A 26956-nucleotide genomic window follows, 5' to 3' on the forward strand; every position below is an offset into this window, starting at 1 on the left:
CACAAAACACATATTTTCTCGTGTAGAAAAAATATACAAAATACATTATCAAAATAATGCTACTCAATGGAAGACCTGAAAACCAAATCTATCAGACGTAGTCAGATGTTAGGAACGCCATAAGACACCATAACGCAAACGTTCACTCGCCACTGGTGTATTGATCAGATATGCACGTACTCAGAACAGTGCGTCAACCATAGTTGGGATCTGCACAAGTGGGTATGTATACCCATGCACCCAAAGCACTGTAAAGTCCCAAAACAGTCCAATGTTCATCGCAGCACTAGACGGCAGGTTTAATCACACTACCCCCTGCCACCACAAAGTGTTTTATCTCTTGTACTTGCTTCGCGTAGTGTTTGTAGAAGACCCTGGATGACTTCCACCCAGTGTACGAGCGGAGTCTCTCAAAGTCCATATGCTAAAAGAAGTTCAGCGAAGAAGCAACTTTCCTCGGATCGTGACCCCTGGGTGTACTGTCAGGATCCGCCCTGCGAATAAAGCAGGTGAGCTTCGCTCTCAGTTGTTTTAAAGATAGGTTCAATCCTGAGGTTTCGCCTCTGAAGAGCTTTCCTCCTTTGAAGTTTAAAGTTCTCTTAAGATAGACCTTAAGATACTCCACTGGGTACAGAGAGGTATCTTCCTTCAATGGGCAGATTCTCTAAGGATGCCACCTCTTGGTGGGTAGCTCATTCTAAGCGAGAAAGGCAGGATCGGGAAACAAATTCAGTTCTGAGTCCAGGAACTGAATATGGCTTTTGTTTCTAGATAAGGCCACTATTTCACTAACTCTAGCCCCTGAGGCTATTGCGAACAGAAAGGTAACCTTTTGTGTCAACTCCTTTAGAGTACAGTTCTCATTATCCAGGTTCAAAGCATAGTGCAAGACTTTGTCCAAAGACCAGGTCATGGGCTTTGTTGGGGCTGCAGGCTCGAGTCTAGCACATGATTTCGGAATCTTATTAAAGATCTCACTTGAGAGGTCGAAAGCATACAGAAGTGGTCTAGCCAGGGCTGACTTACAAGAAGTAATTGTAGTAGAGGCCAGGCCTTGCTCGTGAAGGTGTATGAAGAATGCAAGACAGAAATCTATCGATATTTCTTTCGGTTTCCTTTCTTTCACAAAGGTCACCCATTTCTTCCGTGACGATTCGTACTGTCTCCTAGTAGAGCCTGAATTGTACTCTTCGATGAAGTCAACTTTATCTCTTGAGATTCTGAACCTTTTGTTCGCTGCTAAGGCGAGAAAATCAAGATGTAGGTTGCTGGTTCTCGAGGATTAAGCGTAGACAGTCGACTTCTGGACCGGTTGGGACAGCACCAGATTCGGTAGTGGAAACAGCTTCAGATTCAACTCTAAGACTAGAGGAAACCAAATGCTCTTGGGCCACTTGGGTGCTACTACCGCTGCCGTCCCTTTGAAGGATCTTAGCTTGTCGAGGACTTTTAGCAGGGGATTGGTGGGTGGAAACAGGTAAATATAATTCCACCTGTTCCAGTCTAGAGACATGGCATCCATCGCTTCGGCTTGAGGGTCCAGGTAAGTGGCTACGTAATGAGATAGTTTCTTGTCATCGCTCGTTGTGAAGAGGTCAATCTGCAGTTCTGGGACTTTTCCCGAGATGAAGGAGAAAGAGTCTGCGTCCAGGGACCATTCTGTCACTATGGGCTTGCGCCTGGATAGAACGTCCGCCGTCACATTGCAGATCCCTTGTAGGTGAACTGCTGATAAATGCCATCTCTTCTTCCTTGCTAGGTAGAAGATGGCTAACATCACATGGTCGATGTAAGGTGATCTCGAGCCTTGTTGATTTAGACACTGTATCACCTCATTGTCCAGGACCAACCTGATGTGGGTTGATCTGTGAGGAGATAGTAGTCTCTTCAACATCAGGAATACTGCCATAGCTTCCAAAATGTTGATATGAAATGTTTTGAACTGGCTCGACCAAGTCCCTTACACCTTCTTGTCGTGAGAATGACCTCGCCATCCTTCCAAGGAGGCATCCGTATGGATCACTACCAATGGCTGTGGTGGTTGCAGGGAAATTATCCGCACTAGACTCTTGGCTGTGGACCGCGGCTTTGTCTGCACAACAAGGCTTAGTTGATCTCTTCGAGCGGTCGATGCATATTTCCTCCAGACTCCTGACGCATCTTTTAAAGGTGCCGTTAGCACTGGGTCTGTCACTGCTGCGAACTGTAGAGAGCCCAAGACTCTTTCCTGTTGAAATCCTCTTGTGACGTATTAGTCTCGTGGCAGATCCCGCTAGCTCTTTCCTATTCTTGGATGGAATGGAGAGGTGGTGTGACTTTTAAGTTTCATTGGATTCCCAACCACTGGAACTGTTGAGCTGGAGTGAGACGAGACTTCTTGCGGTTGATCTTGAAGCCTAAGTGTTTCAGAAGCTGGATCACTTTTTGAGCTGCCTGCAGACAATTAATCTTGGATGCTGCCCATACCAACCAGTCTTCAGGTAAGCGACCACTTGAACACCTTCGTTGCTTAGCTGTTGGATGACTGCGCGTCTGCTAGCTTGGTGAATATCCTTGGGGCTATGTTCAGTCTAAGGGCATTGCTCTGAAGACAAACTACTTCTGTAGTCTGAATCTTAGGTAGGAGGAGAAAAGGCGACTCATCGGGAGATGCCAGTAAGCATCTGCCAGGTCTATTGAGACCGTGAATGCCCCTTTTGGAAGAAGGGTCCTTGTGTGTTGCAAGGTAAGCATCTGGAACTTGTTCTCGATGAACTTGTTGAGTGGAGACAAGTCTAGAATGACTCTGAGTTTGTCTGAGTCTTTCTTGTGAACATAAAACAGCTTTCCCTGGAACTTGATGGACTTCGCTTTCCTTATCACCTTCTTAGTCAAGAGTTCTGAGATATATTCTTCCAACAAGGGGGGGGAGTGTTGGAAGAATTCTGGAAAACGGGGTGGAATTTTGCTCCATTTCCACCCGAGGCCATTCTTGATTAGGCTGTGGGCCCAGGGATCGAAGGTCCAGCGATCCCGAAAATTATGGAGTCTACCTGAAACCCCTCATTGCTTGGGGGGTCCTGCAGATTTGTCTCCGCGATCACGTCCTTCTTGGCCCCGAGAGAAGTTACCTCTTGGAGAACTTCTCTTAGAACCTCTTCCTTTCTGGCTGGGGCGTAAGGAAGTCGACTGCCTCTCAAAGGTAGGGTTGAATACAAGCAACTGAGTTTCCAGCTGCTGTGGGACCATCTGGAAGGTGGTCTGAGTCATTGTGGTCATGATCATGGCGGGGATTTGTGCAGGTCTTCGCAGTCTCCTTACCCTGAGGAAAGCATAAAAGTCCTTCACAAGGGTACCCATGGGAGACTTGGATAGAAAAAAGAAGATTTCTGGGGCATTATGCTTGCTTGCGCTTAGCTCCAAGCAGTTCTGATGAGAGAGAGAGAGGCCGCAAGTCTCTCCTTCGACTCCTGTTCCTTCTTCAGAAGATGGTCGAGCAAGTTAGGAAGGTTCTCGTTAAACTGCTGTCCTGCGATCTCCGGGTCTAGTTTGGAGACGGAGGAGGTTACGTGGACATCCTTCCACTTTGCTTCACTGGTAGGCAGTGCTAGGGAGAATGGCTTGCATTCTTACAGAGTCGGGCAGGGTTTTCCCTCGTCGGCAGCCTTGACGACAGAGTCGAACGCTTTTTCCGTAAAGGGAAATGAGATGGAGGAAGGTGCAAGAAAGGTGGCGTGTTTCTTGCTCAGTGCTTAGACTTTAGAATTTATATATTTGGCTCCCTTCAGGGTCTTCAGAAGGATGGTGTGCGCCTTGTCGTGTTCAAACACGACCTCCTTAGGGACCGTTTTTTCTTGGGTCGCACTTTCGTCCCGCAGTCTCACATAGCACTCGGGATCAGCGGAGAAGTTAGACCAGAACTCAAGATCTTCAATCTGTCTGGCTCCCAACTTCCCTGAAATTAATAGTTTCCCATCCATCATGGGCATATGCTCCGCGTATCTCCAGGGATCGGATTCGGAGCAATGAGGGAGATCGGACACACCGAAGCCATTAGCTAGCAAGGTCGAGCAGATGGTACAACCCTTCGGGTCCCAATATTTCAGGACTCCGGTGACGATGCAGCAGGGGGCATGAGACCTACACATCGTGTGGCCACAGAAGTTCCTCCCCTTGTGGTTGTAGAACATCGCTCCACATTTCTCCGTAGGGTCAACCTGTAAAGAAGGAGAAACTTTCTATGAGTATAAAGTCTTGTATCTCAGTGATATATAAAGCATGCAATATATAATAACAGTAGTAATCAGTATTGCATATGGTAGCTTAGGATAGTAAGCTTGAAAGGTAATAAGAAAAGACACATCTGATTTCCCTTCCCAGACTATTGCTGAGACCTCTGTCTGTATTAATATCAAGTTTCCTTGATAGGGAAGGTTACAAGGGAGAGAAACTCTAGAAACTAGAGTTAGTGTTAGTAAGATACCAAGATCATCCACCTGTAGTACTGTATTAATACAGATCGGATATTGTAAATCCCAGATGATCAAGGAAAACCATCTGGGTGTTAAGTGATTACACAACCTCAACAAAATATCGTGGTCTCTACAATCGTCTGCGATAGGGAACACAGGATATGTTAGAAAGCATATATACTACTGTATAATTATATTCAGTAGTCTGCCGGCAGTGGGTTAGTACCTGACGGGTTAGCCAAAAGAGAAAGATTAAAGAAGGAGAATTTCCCACTATTATGAATGGACATAATAGCGGGAAGTGTCTGAGGACTATATGTCCAATTACAATCTACCTTCTAGAGTGAAAGTTCCAATGGAAGGGGGAAGCTCGCGACCACCCATCTACATACTAGCTTGTCGCAGGCAATAGAGCCGGCGGAAAAAGAATGTAAATGGCAACACAAGAGAGAGCTGAGGACTTTCTAAGTATAGTAGGTTTCCTGCCGGCAGCCCTCAGAAGACGTCTCAGTTCTCCCCCATTCTTATCAACTTCTTATCAAGGAAGGGAAGTCAGGGGGAAGGCAGTTGTGAGACGAAGTAAGTAACTGTCGCTGGCAGAACACCTGCCGATAATGCAATCACCCCGGCAAGCCGGGGTGATTGTCAGAATACCAGCGAAAGAATCTTATGACGATACGCCGTCACAAGATGACAGAGGGGGAGGGGGTGAGGGTCTTATAGTTCATTGTTGTAAGAGGTGGCGGCAGGCTATGTCGTCGTCCTCAAAACAATGAGCTGGGAAGTATGACTTCCTGTGCTGACGACATTGCCGTTGGCAAAGCAAAAGCACCCTGAGTATGTCGCTATCTGTTTCAAAGCCGGAGGCAGGAAAAACATCGTTCTACTCAACAGCAATGAGGACAGATAATGACGGTCCCCTATGCTGACGTCACCACTCAGAGATGGAAGAAGGGTTTAGCCTCTTCTCTCAGAGAAAGGATAATTATCGTAACTTATCTGGAATATTCCATAGATTCGAGAGAATATATAAACTCATCAGAATTGAAAAGAAGCGATAAGATTGAGGCTAAACAGGGGAAATTACATTACTAACTTATATATGAGCAAAGATATTTCTGCTCTGGTAAGAACCCCGGCAAAGGTGATCGAGTACAACCGGAGCTCTAGCACGAATACGTTAAGTAAAGTCACATAATAGTTTAAAAGTTAAATTTCTTGTATGCAATATCACATCTTATATAAATTGCCTAAATAGCTAACATATTAGCGTAAAGCCGGGAAAGGGTCGCCCTACTATCTAAATAATATGGAATAATATAAAGGGCGACAGCAGTCATAAAATGGCTGCCTCCGGTATCGGCAATGCTCACCAAAACACACTTAAACTAATTAATTTAACCGTGAAAAGTGAGACCAAAATTACACCAAAGAAAGAATTAATACTCAACTCTCCAGATGATGAGGATGCTGGTGATTGGATGGTGAAAAAGTTCCCAAAAAGTTGAAAAAACACCGGGCTAAGGGAGAGCACACACACTCTTAGCAGGCTACAAGAATAGGAATGGCGTTGCAGTAGTAGTAGGGAAGGGGATCCACCGGGTACCTAGAATGGCACCCCTTCCTTTTGCCACTCTTCCTCCTTACATCGAAGCGTTAAATCTATTCTGGGTGAAGGTTGCCCTTTGTCGTATCTAGAATACGTCCCCTGATATTATATGAAATCCTTTATTGGATACTCGTGCAAGGGGATGGAATCCTGGAGACCTTTGGTTTTATTTCAATGGGAATATCACTGTAGCAAATATCCAATAGAAGGCTATCTATAGGAACCCTTCCATCAGCACGACACATGGCCTGAGCCCATATATATATATATATATATATATATATATATATATATATATATATATATATATATATATATATATATATATATATATATATATATATATATATATATATATATATATATATATATATATATATATATATATATATATATATGAATATAATGTGTATATATACTGTGTATATATACTGTATATATATATATATATATATATATATATATATATATATATATATATATATATATATATATATATATATATATATATATATATATATATATATATATATATATATATATATGAATATAATGTGTATATATACTGTGTATATATACTGTATATATATATATATATATATATATATATATATATATATATATATATATATATATATATATATATATATATATATATATATATATATATATATATATATATATATATATATATATAATGTATATTCATATACATATATATATATATATATATATATATATATATATATATATATATATATATATATATATATATATATATATATAGATATATATATATATATATATATATATATATAATGTATATTCATATACATATATATATATATATATATATATATATATATATATATATATATATATATACTGTATATATATATATATATATATATATATATATATATATATATATATATATATATATATATATATATATATATATATATATATATATATATATATATATATATATATATATAGATATATGTATTTATATATAATATATATATCTATCTATATATATATATATATATATATATATATATATATATATACTGTATATATATATAGTAATACCTTTAGGTACAAATTAATTAGTTCAGGAGTGGCTTTCGTATCATGATTTTTTTGTATAATGGAGGTTGTTTTGCATGTAAATCGTTTAAATTGTTCCAAACCCTAGAAGAACACCACATTGAATTTTATATTAAATCTGTAACCACAATAAAATACAGCCAAATACATTTAAACTGTTAATACCTGTAAGTGAAGTAATTATTAAAACAATACGATAATAAATGGAAAATAATACGATGCATACAGTACTGTACAACACTATACTCTACATACTGTATATGAAATATACACTGTAGTACCGTATGTATTGTTCTTTATTAATGTTACCCTTACTATAGAGAGGTACGTTTTCTGTCATGCATTAACAAACTGTTTTATTCAACTCTCATACGTTTAATCATTTGTAATTTATTGTTCATTAATATGAATAATATTCATTGGTGATACGTCAATAAATAACCTTTATGTTTATTACACAGTAGTATTTTTAAGCTATTTTATTGTAATACATGGAAGATTCATTGATGGTAATATGTACCTGTATCTACTTTGTAGAATAAATAAACTTTAATTGTTCAGTAATTAGTTTTTCAACAGTTATTTATTTACCGAAATGACAGAAAAATATATCGCTGATATTTTGATATGCGTAGGAACATTATCAGACAATACAGTACTGTTCATTGTGTTTTTTTAATTTAAAATGTACTTATTTATATAGAATTAATTGTAAATAAATAATCATGACATTAAAAGGAAAAAATATGTCACAATCTTTTGATTATTTACCGAAATTGAAGAAAAATATATCACTAATGTGTTTGATATGTGTATTAGCATTATGCATTCATACATATACTCTGATACAGTTCTATTCATTGTTTTTTAATTCGAAAATGTACTTATTGATATAAAATTAATTGTAAATAAATAATCATGACATTAAAAGGAAAAAATTGTCACAATCTATTATTTACCAAAATGAAAGAAAAATATATCGCTAATTTAATGATATGAGTAGTAGCATTTATCATCATTTGTTCGTGTTCAGAAACTCGTATCAAGGGGTATTACTGTGTGTATATATATATATATATATATATATATATATATATATATATATATATATATATATATATATATATATATATATATATATATATATATATATGATGTATATTTCTTTTCTATATCTTCCAGATTTATTCAGGCCAGCTCTGTAGGGGTTAAATTTGACTCGTGGTACTGTGTAAATCTCCGTCTCTTTAATAATAATGATAGAAAATTATAGTTTTATTAGTTGATATTACAACAAGAAACAGGCCTGTTTTATCTTTGAACAAGTGCTATAAAATTGCGTGTCTTTGTATCGTTAAACTCTTATCAAACTGAAAAGATTTTGAACAGGACAGGATTATGTGTAGGACATTTTTGTTCATGTTTTTTATTGAAAGGAAAAAATTAATATTTTAGTTTATTGATTTGACCTTGCTATGTCCAGGATTTTGAACATTGGGATGATGTTGGATTAAATGTTAGCCGACCGCCAAACCTTGTTCAAATGTTGAGGGAATGTGGACATAACATATCTCCGCATATGTCATGTGCATGTCAGACTGATGAAGCTGTGGATGTCAAGTCCCGGGAAGAAGGAAATGAACTCAGAATTCAGTTACTGGAAAAGGAGTTAGAAGAATTAAAAAAAGATTATGCATCCCAAGAAAGGTGTAGTACTGTATTGAATTCATGTTAATACTTATTTAGGTGCACTGTTTACTGTCTTCTTTAATCTTCTTTAGATTGGGTGATAAATATTTGAATGTGATTTTTTTACCCTTACCAAGTAGAGCATTCGGGATGAGTTATTGACATGGATTACAGTTTTCCCTTGCCACTGAATCATCATAAATATGTTTGCATAACCCTTTTCCTTCTTAGTGATGAGGTGTGAAATAAGTTCTTTTCACTCTCCATTGTCCAGTGCTCTATCTGCATGAACTGCTGTCTGATCAAGGTCAGCTCTATCCTCTTTTTCATTATTTCCTTGTTGCTCCTTCAAGTCTTTGTTGTGATACTTTTATATTATATTATTTGTTTATCAAACCAATTGTTCCTCTCTGCTCTCAAAACAAGTCCGAACCATCTCTATCTTTGAGTTCTTGTTCTTTTTCTCCGGCACTATATACACATCTCTGCTAAGTCTTCATTCACAATACAATATTCCTGTTGTCCAGTCATGAATCTTACCATCCTAAGACTATGACTATTGTAAATGGCCTCCATTTTCATTGTCAGTACCCATGTTTCTGTTTCATGGAGTATTACAGTCCATATGTTCATATCATAGCCTGTCTTTCTTTACTAATGGCACAATTTTTATTTGTACTCTAGCTCTTTTCATTTCATCCATTAAGCAGTTTCTCTTACTCTTTTGTAACTTTTGCAACTTTTGCTGAACAGTCCAGTGTTTTGCCAAGGTAACTAAAATGCTTTTCCTATTGTAGACCGGCCCATCTATCCGAGCAGAGTTTTCTATTCTCTCTCTTCTATCTTTTTTTTCATGTACTGTATCACATTTCAGACATCTAAAGTCTCCCATTCCATTATGATCTTTTTAATCCCCAACACCTTTTGCAACATCTGTTTTATTCTGTATATGTCCTATGGCCCCTACAAACTCTTCACACATTAACCATATGGCTAATCTCTCAAATTTTATTTTTTCTCTAATTTGTCTATAATTAGTATTAGGTTTACACTATTTGCTTACAAAGATCACTATCATCTCCTTTCCACTTTTTTTTTATTAGAAATTATAAGAAATGTAAGGTATTTATAATACTGTAGTTAGTTTTAAAGAACCTCAGATAAGCTATTTATAACTACATAGATTTTCTCCTTTTTATCATTTACTTTAGTGGATTTTAACCCTAATACTGTACTGTACTTTCATTAACAACTTTAAAATAGATTTTAGTTTATGAAGACTGAATAGGAATGAAGTTTGTGAAGTTTAATTCTCATTTTTCAGATGAATAAATTATATATCAACCATTTTTTCATATTTTAATCTACAAATGAGAAGAATAGGACATTATTAAAAGAAATTTACCTACATTATTAAGAATTATAGACATAAGTTTTGTAATGACTAAATGGCATACTGATGGTAGACAACCGGTATGAATGTTGAAGTTGTTATTATGTACAACTCTGTAAAAGTCAATAACTTTTTAGGTAATGCAAAGTAATCTAGTTCATCTGATTTTGACTGATATGATGATTGCAATATTTTTGTCATACAGTACAAGATTTTGCTTTTTAACAGGAAAGGGCAAATTGTACATGTTGAAGTACTGTTAAATAAAATTAGTGATTTTTACGTAGGGTAAAATAGCTTGGGTTTTCTTTGAAAAAAGGTAATCCATTAATATGTAATTTTAGCATTTAATTGTATAAAAACATCTTGTTTTATTTGAATGTTATATATATATTGATTTCATCAGTGAACTGAGGAAGCTGAAGAGGAAATCATCAACTCCAAGAGTGACTCCTTTGCAGTCTCCACAGAAATCCATTGAGAATGCTAGATATTGTGAAGAGAAGCTAAACGCTGTGATTATTGATGGTGTTGGTCGAGAATCTCCAGAGGGAACATCTGATAATGAGGAAACATCTGGAGGTGGTGGCTTTGTTATGGTGGCAGCATCATCAGCGTCTATGCCAACAATGAAAGGGGGATCATCACAAGTTGCGACAGATTTGGAAGATATTGGAAACCTCAAAACTGCACAAGATGAGTCTAATGCCTTGATAGAATCTGAGGTTGCTTCTCTAAATAGGTATGGAGACCCTGAAGATTCCATTGAAGATCTAATACAAACAAGCCTTAAAAATACACAGGACACTATAAATGAAAGACTCTGTGAGGCCATTGACAGTAAAGATACTTCTGAAAAGGAAACAGAAAACACTCCCAGTGAAAGCACACAAGAAACTCTCTCAATGAGTGATATGATATCACCTGCTGATGAGGGTCAAGAAATTTCAGTAAAAGAAGATTACTATAGTGGCCAGAACCAAGGGCTCAAGGAAATAGAAAAAAGTGCTGATGAATATCTCGCTCAACTAAGATCAGAAGCAAAGAAGTTATTGAGAGTTTCTACGAAGAGGTAAGATATTTTCTCCATTTTATAATAAATTTAATTTATTAGTGTTATTTTTTTAAAGGAGTTTAGCCATCCTTCTTTTGTGAATTGATGTAGATCCTTTTATTTTGCAGAATTCTGACAACCCTTATGATAGTGCTTTAGTATTAGTTATAATATTTTCAATCTCCAATAAAAACCAAAATTGTGAAGAAATGTGAAAAATTACTTATAGTACTGTTAAATTTTATGTATTATTTTAATGAATCTTCTCTTAAAGCAGTAGCATAGTGTAGTGTTAGGCCACTCTGAGCAGTAGCCAGATTGATTGTACCCTTCCTTAAATGTAAAACACATTTTACTGATTCTAACTCAAGTACAGTATATTGAAGATTTTACATTTCAAAAATTGATTGATGAACAATGTAATGAAAATAATTCAAACATATGTAGAAAAATAACAATTGATAAAACTTAGTAATTCAATTTAAAATGGAAAAAAATAGGTCTTGAAATGAAAAGTTGAAATAAAAAGATAATTAATTATTATATGTATCTCCCTAAAATGTGAAAAAAAACGTTAAATTAAGCTTTGTTCTAATGTGAATACAAACCTTCATCTTATAGTAGGGGTAGATTCTGGCGACAGCTGGAAGCGTCAATGATGAATTATTGAGGCTTTTGCAACCGGCACTTAGTAAAAACTGGTGGTCTGGGTCTGTCAGCGCTCTGAGCCTCCATTATGATTCTGGCCGTCAAGCTGCACTGATGTGTTCTATAAACTCTCCAACTGGCCTGAAGTTTTTCTCATTTCAAAGCGAGTGTAAATCAACTTAGTAAAAGACAAACTTGTCTTTAACTCTGGGATACTTATACCCGACATTGACAACGACTTAATTCCTTGTAATGGGAATGAATCTTGGGGATTAAAGCACTCTTCTCACAGGATCCTTGTGTTGGTGAGCAACATGTCTCTCAACATATGAGCAAGCATAGAGTGCTAGCACATCGGAGTGTGCACTTGCTCTCCAGTAGTGCCTTATGAGAGTCCCCCCTATGAGAATAGAAGAAATCGGTCTTTAAAAGGAAATAATAAACTGAAAATAATTAGATTAAAATGATGAAATGAAGGAAAATAAATTGAAAGGATAATAGATTACTGTAAAGAGTTACTGTAGAGAGAGGGTATTAATTTACTCACAGCACACGTATCCTACATTTACAATAAACAATGCTGTACATTACTCTTAATACTATACTGTACAATATGCTGACTGTATATAGAGATGACTGCTTTCGTTTTTTCTTCAAAGTAGTATGGAAGTGCATCATTGCATTGTTGGTGAATAAATTTGCTGCTTGCCCTACCAAAGCCTTATCTTGTTGATGTCTTTGTAGGGTTTCCTAAAGTCTTAACAACTCTAATTTCATTTGAAGTGAGAGGTTTGTCATTCTGTCCCTTCTTCTGAGGTAAAATCTCCTCAATCTCTTGTTGCTGCTCTTTATGCAACTCACAATTTCCTTGGTCATCAGCTGCTTGTTATGCTTGTCTAGAAGATAGTTGATGTCATCCTTGGCTACTTTCAACTCCATTGTCTTGCCCATGGACACAATATCATCAGCAACTGCCTCTTGATGTATTTGAATCCCCTGGAATCCCATTCAGGAAGACATTTAGGCTACAGTTTCTTGTACGTAGAATTGAGTGTTCTGTCGGTGACCTATTACCAATTTTTATTAATCAATTTTAGCAGCGGATAAAGTGAAAATGTTCTTTCTAAAACTCCTTGAGTGTAAGGTGGTCCTCTTTGGTGACCTTAAAGCATTACTGGAACATTGCCTTTGTGTAAAGCTTCTTAGAATTAGACCTCAAAGCATCGCTGGAACATTGGCTATGTGTACAGCTTCTTAAAGTTAGCGATCACTGTTGATCCATGGGTTAGAATATTGGAGTGGTGTTGGGTGGCAGGAACTTCATTATGATGACTTTATACTCCTCCATTTGGTTGTTTTCAATGGATAGAGTATGAGCAGGAGCAGTGTGTATACACAGGAAGGCTTGGAGTGGGAGGTTCTTCTCTATGAGGTACGTTTGACCCCAAGACGAAAATCCGCATTGACCCATTCTATGAACAATATGCGAGTCCCCCAAGTCTTGGATTCTCTGCATGATACGCTAGGCGAGGTTTGATTTTGCAATCCCATCTGACATTAGTACAGAATAAGACAGTCTTTCATGAACTTGTGACTGGGAATTGCCTTTCTTCTGCAATAATGAAGGTCCTCCTGGGCAGCATCTATTAAATATAACTGGTATTGTCCCAGTTGAACACTTACTGCGGCATCTAAGAGCATTTTAGATTCTTCATCGGATGCCTCTGCTGCCTTAATATTGTACTACACAGCCTTCCCATGCCATGCAACATTTCTCTTGAAATTTTCAAATCATCCACAGCTTGCCTGGAATGGTTTTTTTTCTCTGTCTGCTGATGTACCTGGCTCATTTTTAACAAAGTCAGCATGCAATATCTTTGCTTTTTCACAGATAACATTCTTGATAACCATATCTCTTCCTATATACTGTTAATTGATCCAGATAAGCAGCAACTTTTCAATGTTATTAAGAACATGTTGCATGTTACAATATCAATTGCTTTGATCTCTTCTTTTCTCTTAAGGAACATACAAGTCTTGGCTGTACGATTTTACTTTTTTGCCTGGTCTGCCACCCGCTTACCTAGTTCATGCTTTTCGATAGTTAATCTTTTTCACCTCTACTGTAATCCTTTCTTTCTTCTTACTGTCTTTCCAAATCATTTTGGGGGTCACTATCTAGATGCTGTACTAAACCGTTACCGTCAACTTGATGATGAACAGTAGTGATCACAATTCTATAAAGAACATGGTCCCAATTCTACTACTGTATAAAACTTGCAAAGATGCTTGCATGGTTACTATAGATAATGCTGGTACAAATGCTGCTCAGAGAGTAAAAGAGTTAATATCTGAGCAAGGAGGGGATACGAGCTAAGGCGAAACAAAATGAAGTAAAAGTTACATGAACACTGCATGGTTGGCTGCACTGAGCAACTGCTTTGTTAGTGTTGCTTGCTAGTCTCGTTAGTAGCCTACTTATACACAAAAAACTGTACGTATGGATGAAAATTTTTGCTCGCAGACAGATAGAATGCTCATAAACCCTTTTGAATTTTTATGCTCATACCAATTTGCTCCTGTTCAGTTACTCGTAGACTGAGGTACTACAGTCTGTTGCTTACCCTGCAAAATAGGGTTGTTGCATATGCTGAAGGTTCTGCTTTTTTGCATCAATTCCATCTTAATGTAGATGTGCAGTTGCTGAACCCCTAATAGAGATCTAGCAAAAGATATTGCATGGCGCAAATTATGAAGAATAAAGTTGTACCCTTACAAAACTCAAAAGCATGATATAAGTAAGCCTAGGGCAGTGACTCCTCAGCCCCCAGTTCTTTCCATTGACAAGGTCTTTCTTATTATATACAGCTTATTTAAAATTATGTTTGATTCTTGTTTGCCAATTTTCCAGAAACTCATCTGGTCTGTTTCTTCAATTGCAAAAAAATATTGTCATTTTGAGAGTCTTAATGATTCTTGTTTATCAAACTATCCTCATGGAATGTTTTAATTCTTTCATTCTACCATGTTTTGAGTATTTTTCTCCTGTCTGGTGTTCAGTTACTGGCTTATCTTAATTTTTTGGACAAAAATTTGTGTTCTGTTAAATTCCTTATTCCTGATCTGGATATTAATCTGGCACTGTTATTTAGTTCTTTTTTCGTGCATATTGCCTAAGATTTTTCATAATTCTGACCATCCTTTACATTCAGGTCTTCCCAGGCAGTACCATCCTGTACATAATACTAGGTATGCAGTTAATTCTAATAGTCTTCGCCTTTGCCATCATAAAGTTCGATACTTCATAGTATTCCAGAAGTTTTATTCCAGCTGTGATTGGATTTGAGAGTGATCTTCCTAATCTGGCTGTTGAATCGGGGGAACTTCTGAAGTTCAAACTTGTTACAAGTGCTTTCCTGTTGAACAGGCTGACATAAGTGTCATTTCTTGATCTCTATAGTATACAACTGATGTATTTTAACATTGCTACTGATTTTAATATATTTCAAATTTTTTCCTTCACAAATAAAGTTTATTTGTTATTTCTCTATTTCCTTTGCACTTTGAGGTGCTTTTCTTGTTCAAAGCCTAGGGCTTTTAGTATCCTGCTTTTCCAACTAGACTTGAAGCTTAGCTATTAACCCTTTTACCCCCAAAGGACGTACTGGTACGTTTCACAAAAGCCATCCCTTTACCCCCATGGACGTACCGGTACGTCCTTGCAAAAAAATGCTATAAAAATTTGTTTTTCATATTTTTTGATAATTTTTTTGAGAAAATTCAGGCATTTTCCAAGAGAATGAGACCAACCTGACCTCTCTATGACCAAAATTAAGGCTGTTAGAGCAATTTAAAAAAATATACTGCAAAATGTGCTGGGAAAAAAATAACCCCCTGGGGGTTAAGGGTTGGAAATTTCCAAATACCCCGGGGGTAAAAGGGTTAATAATAAGGATAATAATGATAATAATAATACAGTAATAATAATAATGATAAAAGTATGTTATTTTGGAGGGAGGTTCCTTGGCCAATATGCTACCAATCATAGATTCTTTGTAACTTCAATGCAGCTTCCGCCCCTTATCCACCTTATTTGTTTTAATACAGTACATTTCTTTGTTCTCATCATAACTAGGAATTCACTCTTATATTTCTCTTGCTCCAAGGCTGGATAAAACTGCAACCCATTGGTCTTATTAAACAGTTTTATGGAAAGGATTATACCATTTTCTGAGGTCTTTTTTTAATGTGAAAATGTTTAAAACATGCTTGTGGAAATATTTTAACCGAAGAAAGACTGCATATACCTTACACCACTTTGTAAGTTGGGCAATGCTCTTATTTTTCCTGCTCTGTAGTATTCAAAAGCTGTCAGAATTTACATCTCTCTCTCTCTCTCTCTCTCTCTCTCTCTCTCTCTCTCTCTCTCTCTCTCTCTCTCTCTCTCTCTCTCAAGTGAGGGTAGAGGCGAGTAACCTAGGCTGTCCAAGCTTGGGTTATCCCAGAATTGGGGCTTATCAATGTCTAGCTATGCAATATTCAATAAGTTGATGTTATACATAGAGCCCAAAGAAATAAAATTAAGTAATCCACTTGTAAAGTCAATTGTGGATAGGGATGATTAACATAGGCTAGCCTTGGTTAGGCTACCCAAGAATTGGAGCTTATCAGTGTATAACCTATACAATATATACATCAACTTATTCATAGAGTCCTAAGAAATCTAATTTAGTCATCACTCAAGTAAGTGTGTATTTAAAATCAAAACACATGAAAATATATAATTTTAGTAGGCATAACAATGCAAATTTAATTATTACACATTAGGTCTTTTAAATTTCCCACGCCTGTTCATTCCGGGTATGAAGAGTACTGACTTGTATTCAAAACTTTGCCAATACATGAGGGATTAGCATATATTGTCACAATGTTGTAAAAATTAAAACTTGCTGAAAAATGAGGCATGTCTAACTCATTACTGTTTTCCAGGCAACCACCAGAGGCCTATGAGAGCAATTGCTACAGGCTACATTATCACATACTATGCACAAGAAGTCTAGAGTGCAAGCAGAAGTTGCAACTCTTGGACAAGGAGGAAAAGATCTTTTAGATGTGGTGGCAACCTCTCTGCACAACATTGCTCCTAATGTCATTCTTGCTAAACGTGAAGTGAGTTTTTTTCATTTACTGTACATGATGAGAAAAGTTACTTATTTGTATTTCAGGTATTTAACCTATGGCTTTAGGGTTAAATTATTTTACTCCTGTTGGTCTCCTCTCACTATCTCGCCAAAATATGTGATTTTTTTCAGAATCAAGGTTGTCTTTACCCCTATAGATGGATCTGCCTGCTGTTTTTGTGTCTAATTTATTTATCCTTGTGTAGATGAAAGTAGTATAGATATTAGCACAGTATTTTAATAGATAATTTTTTTCCATGGTATAGTACTGGTTGTGATTTATTGTAGTACACTATATTAAAAAAGTCATCTTAAATAGTGATTGGAAGTTAGCTAAAAATTTTATACACATAAATACATATGCTATATGAAAATGTGATGTCAAAATTTGATGCCCTAAAACCTGTCTAGTACAACAGATAATTTTTCTTACATAGTTTATTTCAATTTGGTGTAAATGAGGAAATATATGGGCATAAAGAGAGATAAAGATGACAATAAAGCACTCAAAATGCCATTTACTGTGACAGTGAAAAATAAAAATTTTTAAACCCCATCATAATTTCTTTATTAAGTAGTATACAGAATTTTTAATAGCAGTGAAACTGATAATTATAAATTAAAATAGGTAAACTCTTAATTGGGTTACTTTATTTACAACAAGAAGCAGCTTTACAATTCATTGAATTTACCAGATTTTTTACCCTATAAAATTTCCATCCTGTCTGGTGAAGTGGTAGTTTTTTTTTTCTTACCCATGAATATTCAATAACCCACGTGATCACTTGCTTGTTTGCAGAGTTCAGATCAGTATTAACGGTTAAAAATCTTTATAAGAATTTCGAAACTTTAGCTAAGAGAGATTGATTAAATTCTGGAAATATGTTTTAAAATTGAATTTTGCTAGAATCATAATTTTCAGTGGCCCAGTTATCAAATATGTAAGATTTATTAAGATGAATATGACAAATTTGGAAATAATTTGTATTTAATGATACAAACCTCTAGCTATTTATATGGGTATTACTTTCGGCGAAGCTGAAAGTACGAGCCATTAAAATTTTAGCGAGGGTTAACTACCCATCCCACTAGTTAGCGGGGGTTAGGGTGGTAGCTAGCTACCCATCTCACTCACTTACCTGTGACTGTGCTCCCTTTGCTTGGAGGTTGGGCTTCATGGGGGACCGGATTGGTGGGTAAGTTTTTATAAATAGCCAAAGATTTGTATTGTTAAGAAAGATACAAATTCCAAATTTGTCATTCGTTCCGTAACCAGATTATAAACCTACGCTATTTATAAAGGTATGACTAACTCATTGGGAGGGTGGATGTCCCTGCCAATCTGATGTTTTGGCTTTACTGGGGGAATTCCCCTTTATGTGTGTTAGCACATAAAAGAGGAAACCCTAACACCTCGCTAACCATGCTATGCATGGTCTGCTGCCTATCTAATCTGTGTTTGTTGAGATACTAGCAATGGGACTGTCAAGGTAAGATCTCTTCTGAGTCATAAGAATCGTCTGCAGTCACCAAGACATACCCAATACCACCTTGCCAGGGTATGGGGACCCAACAGTATTGACACAATACTAGGTTACACAAGGGAACAATGGTTTACCTGTCGACGTGTCGGAGGAGGATTTGGATTCCGTGCAAGACCTATGACCTTGCGAATCCAGGCAGAGATGTGTTCTTCGTGATCCTCCTCTTGATCTCCCCTGTGCCGATGAAGAGTGATGACACTTGGGGTGAGCTCTCGTAGTTTCCTTGAGGAAGTCCCCTACTTTCTATTTGCATAGTAACCTTTGATCTGGATCATTGATCATGCTGCGAAAGCTTCCAAGACCGAAGGGTTCGGATTCTGGGATCTGAGTTGCCAGAAAATGAGGTCGACCAATTCTTGATTCATTGTTGGGAATGAGAGACATTAATGGTGTCCTATGGGGTTCACCAACTCTCTTGGCCGAAGCCAACACAAGTGGAAGACTTGTCATCAAGGTTAGGAGACCTCTGCTGCTTGAAATCCTTGAACGAGGTCTCTTTTCCAACCAAGGGTCCGTAGGCTCGAATCTGTATGATGGGCGATGCCGACGTGGAAGAAAGGTTAATTCCCTCCAGGATGAAGGCGAGGCTAAAGGAATAGCGGGGTCCTTTCACTGCCAAGAGAAGTTTCAGCGGAGAGGAAATGTCTAACCCTTTTAGTTTAAAGGCAGGACTCAAGGCTGAGTGATAGCCTTCTACTGCCGAAGCCAAGAGAGAGTATTCCTTCCCGCAGATATACAAAGAACTTTGCTATTGCTGGAATAGTGGCATCAAGTGGAGAGATACTTATTTCACGACACCAACCATAGAAGACATTCCACTTTGCCTGGTAAACTAAGGCTGACGATCTTCGCAGGTGTCCAGACATCCTTTTCGCAACTCTACAAAAATCCTCTCTGAGTGGCTAGATAGTCTTCAGGCGTAAAGTCGTATCAAAGCTCATGGCTTTGTGGTAGATGTTGACGTGTGGTTGTCTGAGTAGATCGTGTCATGGAGGAAGTTCTCTTGAAAGCTCCTTCAGGAGTTGCAGAAGGTCTTGGAACCATTCTGCATGAAGTCATAGAGAAGCTTTGAAGGTCATTGAGAGATTGACCGGTGTTCTGGTCTTGTTAAGTACTGTACTCCTCTCATCAGACAGAATGGGGAAAACGAATAAATGTTGTCCCACCGTTGTTGGAATGCATCTTGCCAGAGAGTCTCCGGGTCTTGGGCTGGGGAGCATACAATGGCAGCCTGAAGTTCTGGGCCGTTGCAAGCAGATCCACTGTCAGAGAACCCCACAAAGTCAGTCTTTTTTGGCTACTAGATGATCCAAAGATCATTTGGAACCCCTATCTGAGTTGCTCTGCTCAGGTTATCCGCGAGCACATTCTTTTTATCGGGAATGAAGTGAGCTGAAAGTGTTACTGAATGGACTTCCGCCCATCTCAGTATTTCTGCTGCAAGATGGTATCGGGGCTGCAAAAAAAGTATCGCCTTGCTTGTTGATGTAACCCACAATTGTGGTGTTGTCGCTCATCACCATCACTAAGTGGCCTGCCAGGAGCTGATGAAATTGTTGACTGGCCAGGAAGGCGGCCCTCACCTCCGAGAGGTTGATGTACTAGTACTTTCTGAACTCTGACCATAGGTTTGAGATCTTGTGGTGCATCTGTGAAGAGCAACAAGCCCTGGGGGAGGACGAGAAGATTGACGCCCTTTAGCAGATTCTCGTCTGCCACCCACAACTCTAGGTCCTTCTGTTCCTCCTGTCCCATGGGTATCAGAATGTCCAGGGAATTGTAGGTCTGATTCCAGTTGGACTTTTACGCGCCACTTGTGAGATTGTATCCTCAGGCCGCCGTTGAGAACTAGACAGGCCAGAGATGATAGGTGCACGAGGAGACATTTCCACATTGTCTGATGGGAAGGTTTTGTGAAAGCTGTACGGAATGAATCTCAAATACTTCCTGTGGTCTTAAAAGTTGTCTGACCTTCTCCAACATGGTCTAGACTTCGTCCCGAAGTGCCAGCTCCTTTGCTGATCCCCTTATATAGGAGCTCATTAGCAGTGTGGTCTTGATGAGTGCATGGAGAGATAAATGAATAGGATGTGATAACCTAGCTGCATCCACCTCTTCCAGCAGCTATGCAGGCATCCCCACACTGGTGGACGAGCTGTGGGATCATCTATCCTAGCATTTGCGGCCCTGGCCGCCTCCTCTAAGATGTTTCCCTCTACGGAAGGACTTGGAGCCTTTTTTGCCTTTGGCAGGAAAGGGCTTTTCTGAAACTTTTTTTTTTGTCCGTTACTGCAGTCCTGTTTGTCGTTCTCGAAGAGGCTTGGTGTGGAGTGCTTGACCCCCTCTGCTGGCCTTGTAATCCTCAATGAGGACTTAGGTAGAGTTTTAGAGTCCTTAGACTCCTTCTTTGGAGGGAAGAAGGTATAGGTGTTATAACCTTCTGTTGGTCACCCGTAGGTGAAAGTATGGAATCCTCCACAGGTTTCGAGACTACTCTACGATCTCGCGGGACTTCCTTGGTTAGCGAAAGCCGAAAAGAGTTGGATAAAGACTCTTCCCTGCGAAAGACTCAGTCTGAACTGATGAGTGAGAAGCAGGAGGGTGAGAAGTGGGTAATGCAACACTTGACCTTTCCTTGGGCGCCCTGACGGGGGTGATGCTGTTTCTTTGAACGGTGCCGTTCTAGCAAATGTTGACGATGATCAAGAGCTGGTTTTTTTCCTGCCGCTGTGCAGCCAGAGAGTGCTCGTGAGTAGTCACCTCTCAACTAGCTGCTGATGGGGACTTCTGTTTGCCTGCCAATTGTTTAGGGGATCGGCACAATGGTGAACAGCTAGTAGCGAGCAGTTGAAGGCTGCCAAGTGGCAAAACAGCGAACTGCCAGTGAATGGTAAGCTGTCCGAGATTGACGAATCAGTAATTTGTGAGCCCAGAATGAACAGTGAACTATAGGCGAGTAGCAAACGGCTAACAGTTGGTGAGCGGCGAGCGGCTAACCGTTGGTGAGTGGCGAATGGCTAACTGTTGGTGAGCAGCAAACGGCTAACCGTTGGCGAGCGGCGAACGGCTAACCGGTGGTGAATGACGAACGGAGGGGGACTGACGAGCAGTCGAAAGCAGCCTGGTCAGTTGGCAAGCAGCGGGTTGACTAGGCGATCGGCGAGTTGGAGATCGAAGAGCCAATGGTCAACAGTGAGCCGCTAGAGAAGACCAAGAACGGCTAACCACTGCGGATTGGTGAACGGCTGCATGCGGATGGTTCAACGAAGGGTGAGTAAACGAGTAGCTGCAACTAGCTGGAGAGTCATGAACTGGAGTTCGTTAACGAGCAGAGCTAGTCTGACGACTGCCTCAAGGTTGGTGGACGAGGAGACCGAGAGATCAAGGTCATAGGCAAAGGGCAATCAGCAAGATGTCTGTTGGCGATTGGCGATCACTAAGATTGTGATCAGTGATTGTTGAGTTTTCAATTGGCGAGCTAGCAAGTTAGGCTGACAATTAAGGAGCTAGCAATCAGGTAAGCTCTGATGAACAACAGAATGGATCAACGATCGGTGGGTTGGCGATCGGCGAGCTAGCAATCAGGGATCTGCAAGCTGGTGATCGGAGATTGGCAGTTTGGCGAGTCGGTGAATGGAGAGCGGCAGGTTGGCGAGCTGGCAATCGGCAATCTGCTTATTTGTGATTGGCGAAATGGAGATCGGCAATCGGTGACCTGAGACGACGCTCGAAGAGCTGGCTATCGATCAATCGTATTAGCTGAGGAATAACAGTATGGATCGGCGATCGGAGAATTGGTGATCAGCAAGCTAGCAATCGGCGAGCTGACAATCGGCAATCTGTAGGCTGGCGAGCTGGAAATCGGCGATCGGTGAGCCAGAAATCAGCCATCGGCGAGTTAGAAATCGACCATCTGCAAGCTAGCAATCGGCAATTGGCCGGCTGGTGATCGGCAAGCTAACGATTGGCGGTCGGCGAGTTAGAGATTGGTGATTGGCAAGACTGGAGGTTGACAACCGAAGAAAGGCAAGCTAGCAATCAGTGATCAGCAAACTGGTGAAAGATGAGCTGACGATCGGCAAACTGATGATTGGTGATCGGAAATGGGCAAGACTGGAGGTCGATGATTGGAGAAAGACAAGCTAGCAATCGGAGATCGGCGAGCTGAAGGTTGGCTAGCTGGAGATCGACGATCGGCAAGCTGATGACTGTTGATCGGCAAGCTGATGATTGTCGATTAGGAAGCTGATGATTGTTGATCAGCTAGCTAGCAATCGATGACGGTAAGCCACGAGCAGCAGTTCGATGGTGAGAGGTTGGAGATGAGAGTTGGACTAGCGAACGCTGCAAATCTGGCAAACGGTGAGTGAGAGAAGATTCCGGTGAGACAGGCTATAGTCGGTAACCAGCGGGAGAACAGCGAGACTGATGAGACTCGTCAGGCTGACGATATTACAGGGTCCTTGAAGGATCCTCCGAAGGCGAAAGAGCGTGTCCAAGGCGACGAGGAGGATCATGAGCTCAGCGAACTCGCGCAGGGAAGACTGTTCAGCAGGAAGATCTCCGAAGAGGTGTCTCTATGGGTGGTCTCTCTTGCGAACGAGAGAAATGATTACCTGCAGAAGAGACAACAGAGATGATGATGGAAGGTTCTCCCTCGGAAGGGAGAAACAGCCCAACACCTGGAGAGGAAAACTCTCCCTCTGAAGGGAAAGCAGTCTAACCCCTGAAAGCGGACCTCCGGTCAGCACTCTTTGCTTCCCATCAACAAGCCTTGTTGAAGTTGAAGGTTTGCATTGAGTGCTACATGAGAAAATGTATCCAGAGCTAGTTCCTCGAGATTAGCGCGTCGATCAAGAGGTGCCACAGGCACAGGGGAACATGAAAGTGATGGCGTAGTGACAGCAGATTCCACAGGAACAAAAGGCACTGGTCTTCTACGTCGACTATCTTAGCTGAACGAAGAACGGCAACGCTAACTGAGGAAAAATAAAATAAATTATGTAACAAAAAACTCCCTCGGGAGGAGCACCTAGTCTGTGGACGGGAAAGGTATCTACCGAGAGAATAGACATTAATTAAGGACTGCGCACTCCCGTCCCCGGCTGACATTGAAGGGAGAAGGAGAGCGGCAGCATAAAAAACTGTAACAAAACAAGTATTGCAAATCATTAAATCTGCTGTAGCGGTGCCTTGAAAAGTTAAATTACAACAGTTATAATTTTACTTAATAAATGAAGAAAACCATTCGGAAGTGCAACCTAACCCACGAACAGGAAAGGTGTTACACCCGCAGAGTGAGCGGCGGCGACCTGGAGAAAGAGAAAGACCTAAGTCAAGCTCTGAAAGGGCCACACTCCCTTCCCCTATCAGATTCCTTCTAAAAACATGTAGAGAGGAAGGCGACGATAACAGCTGAACGGAGGAGTATCTAAGCGAGGACGATTCCCCTGTGGCGGCGTCCGAGAATACGGAAGGCCATCCGCCGATTCCCATGCGGCAGCGCCCAAGAACTCGGAAGGCCATCCGCCGATGGGATGACCAATGTCCAAAGGAGAAAGGTCGGAAGGGAAGGTTCTCCATTCTTGAGAACCTGCCGTACTATGCTCTCACACAGCGACGTACACTGTATAGAAAATCATTAAGAATGTTTTCATATATATAAAAGAAAAACATAAGTTAAAAAGGCGAAGATTAATGGCAGTCCAAAATAGGCAAGGAGAAAGAGGGGTAACAACCACTCTTCCTCCGAGCCAAAAGCAAAGTGAAGCACAGTCGCAGGTGTGTGAGTGAGAGGGGTAGCTAGCTAACCCCCCTGCCCCCTGCTAACTAGCAGGATGGGTATTTAACCCTCGCTAAAATTTTAAGGGCTCCTTCTTTCAGCTTTGCCGAAAGTAATACCCCTATAAATAGTGTAGGTTTGTATTCCAGATACGGAACAACTTAATTTTACTTGTAAAGATAACTTGAAGACCGCCATGTAAGAGCTGGTTGTCATATCTTGGTGGTCTGGTTAAACTAAATGTTGATAGTGAGATTGATAGACAATAACACTATTACAACCTTGCATATTGTTTTGTTTGAGCATGTCAGTTGATATATTCAGTCAAAGTTGGGCCGTCTTGCAGTATAGCAACATGATGTAAGTTATCACATCTTTTCATATAATTGCTAGAGGATTTTCCATTTTGGATATTACCTCAACTATGTTCATTCACTAAATTCAAATTTTAGCATGTTGCTTCCATCAGACACCTTGGTTTCATTAACATGTGGATAAATCAGTGAGCACAGTTGTTCCTGCAGGCTGTAGTTTTTGCAGACAAACATTTTTATTTTCTCTTTCTAGTGTGTTAGCGATTGTGCGTGTCTTTAGTGGAGATGCTGATGTACCCGGGAGTGTCGGATTGTAAATGTGGCACCTTCATGACTGCAAAAAAGATGGATCCTCACCTTTTCTGCTCTGCACAGAGGACACTCATGCAGTTAGGCTTCTCCTTACAATGTGTGTCAGGAATGGTCACCCTTTCAGTTGGTGTACAGTAATATAGAAGAAGGGATTCTTCTCTTTTGGGGTCGTCCTCTAACCCTTCGCCGTCAGTTTCCTCTAGAAGCTGTTTGGGTAAGAGTGGTGGCCCTTTAATATTAGGACAAAGTTGAGAGCAGGAAGACCTTCCCGTTTCCCCTTAACAAACCAAGAGTTCCCTCCCCTTGGGAAGAGTCCCTTTTTCAGGTTGATGATGTCCTGCATGGTTTTTTGCCCTCCATGGTTCTGTAAGATCTTCCTTCCAAGGAACGGTTAGTGGAGGCTGCATACAAAAGTGTTCCTGCTCCTGCTAGAGACATCACCAACTCTTCCCCTATAAGAGCAGAGAGGAAAGAGAGTCTCTTTCTCAGGCATATGCCTTTAAAGCAGGTTACCTTCACTCAGTCTCTTGAGCTCGTCAAAGGAGACATACTTAAGACGAGCATCACATCTCCGAAACACCCTCCGTCTAAGATGTATGCTTCTACGGCAGACCCTGGAGTTGTCAAGCAATATGTCACCTAACATGCGAGCAGGTATTCCTGCTCGCCCTCACCTCACCTCTTCTGAGTGTGGGCTTCCTCCCAGCAAGCACACACACATGAAGGCATCTCAGGAGTGTCCATTTACACAACCATGCTCTTTCAAGTGTGGACACTTGCCTTATCTTAAGGTCCTCAGCTCTTTTGAGCATTCCAGCTCTTAACCAATATTTTTATAAATCTCCGACAAATATGCAGCTATTCACTGAGCGGGGACCATTCCTCCTATGATGCCATTTGTGAGAGGATGCCTGCAACCCAGATGGAGGAAGTGGTGGTATCAGGGAGCAGAACAGTGGCCTGCCGACGTTCTTCATTCACTGAATGAGTTTATTTTACAAACAGCGTTCAAGATAGAGACTGCAGTCACAGTCAGGCATGCAATCAGGCTTATAGACTTTATGATGACGATCGACCTCAAGGATTTGTATTTCCAGATTCCAGTTCATCCTACCTCTAGGAAGTACCTCTGTTTTGTTATGGCAAGCAGAGTGTACCAGTTCAAAGCCCCTTGTTTCTGTCTCTCGACAGCACCGCAAGTCTTCACTAGGGTCTTTACACTGGTATTGTATCAGCATGGGCACACATCAACAGCATTAATTTTTTGCTCTATCTAGACGATTGATTGATCTTCGCGGACTTGGCCAAAAGTGAGAATAAACCTTATGCCATCCAAAATGCTGTTTATTTCTGCACGTAACTTTGGAATCTTAGTTTCATTTCATGTCTCCTATCTGGTCTTCAGCTGCTGACTCTCACCTTAATTTGTTGGACAGGATGCATATTGCATAAGTTTTTCCATGATTATGACCATCCTTGGCAGTCAGGTCTTCCAGGACAGTACCATCCAGTTTGTAATACTAGGTATGCAGTTAATTCTAATAGTCATGTCTACTACATCATAAGGCTCAATGCTACATAATATCCTAGAAGTTATATTACAGCTATGGCAAAGTTGTGGAATGATTTTCATAATCAGGTACAGGTAGTCGTCAACAAAACAACCTAGAGTTGATCTGGACGTATGTCAAACTTGAAAAGTTAAGTATCTGTAGATTTACTATGGTACGTCATGATTTGATAATCATCCAAGTCATATTTTATCAATATTTTCTTACTGTATATCATTATTTCATTTCCTTGTTTCATAGGATATCATATGTTTCATTGAAGCATTTTTGTATTCTATTTTTCAATTTTGTAATCA

At 39.7% G+C, this 26956-nt stretch overlaps 1 protein-coding gene across 1 annotated transcript in view; it reads left to right on the forward strand.

The window, feature by feature from the left end:
* Positions 1–26956, forward strand: part of LOC137645408 (RAB11-binding protein RELCH homolog) — a 103635-nt gene that overhangs the window by 29523 nt on the left and 47156 nt on the right. Inside the window, 4 exon segments of the mRNA XM_068378212.1 lie at positions 8647–8880; positions 10662–11327; positions 16947–16963; positions 16966–17126. Coding sequence (XP_068234313.1) covers positions 8647–8880; positions 10662–11327; positions 16947–16963; positions 16966–17126 — 1078 coding nt within the window.

The sequence above is a fragment of the Palaemon carinicauda genome, chromosome 8 (genome assembly GCF_036898095.1).
Source record: "Palaemon carinicauda isolate YSFRI2023 chromosome 8, ASM3689809v2, whole genome shotgun sequence".
Classification (NCBI taxonomy): domain Eukaryota; kingdom Metazoa; phylum Arthropoda; class Malacostraca; order Decapoda; family Palaemonidae; genus Palaemon; species Palaemon carinicauda.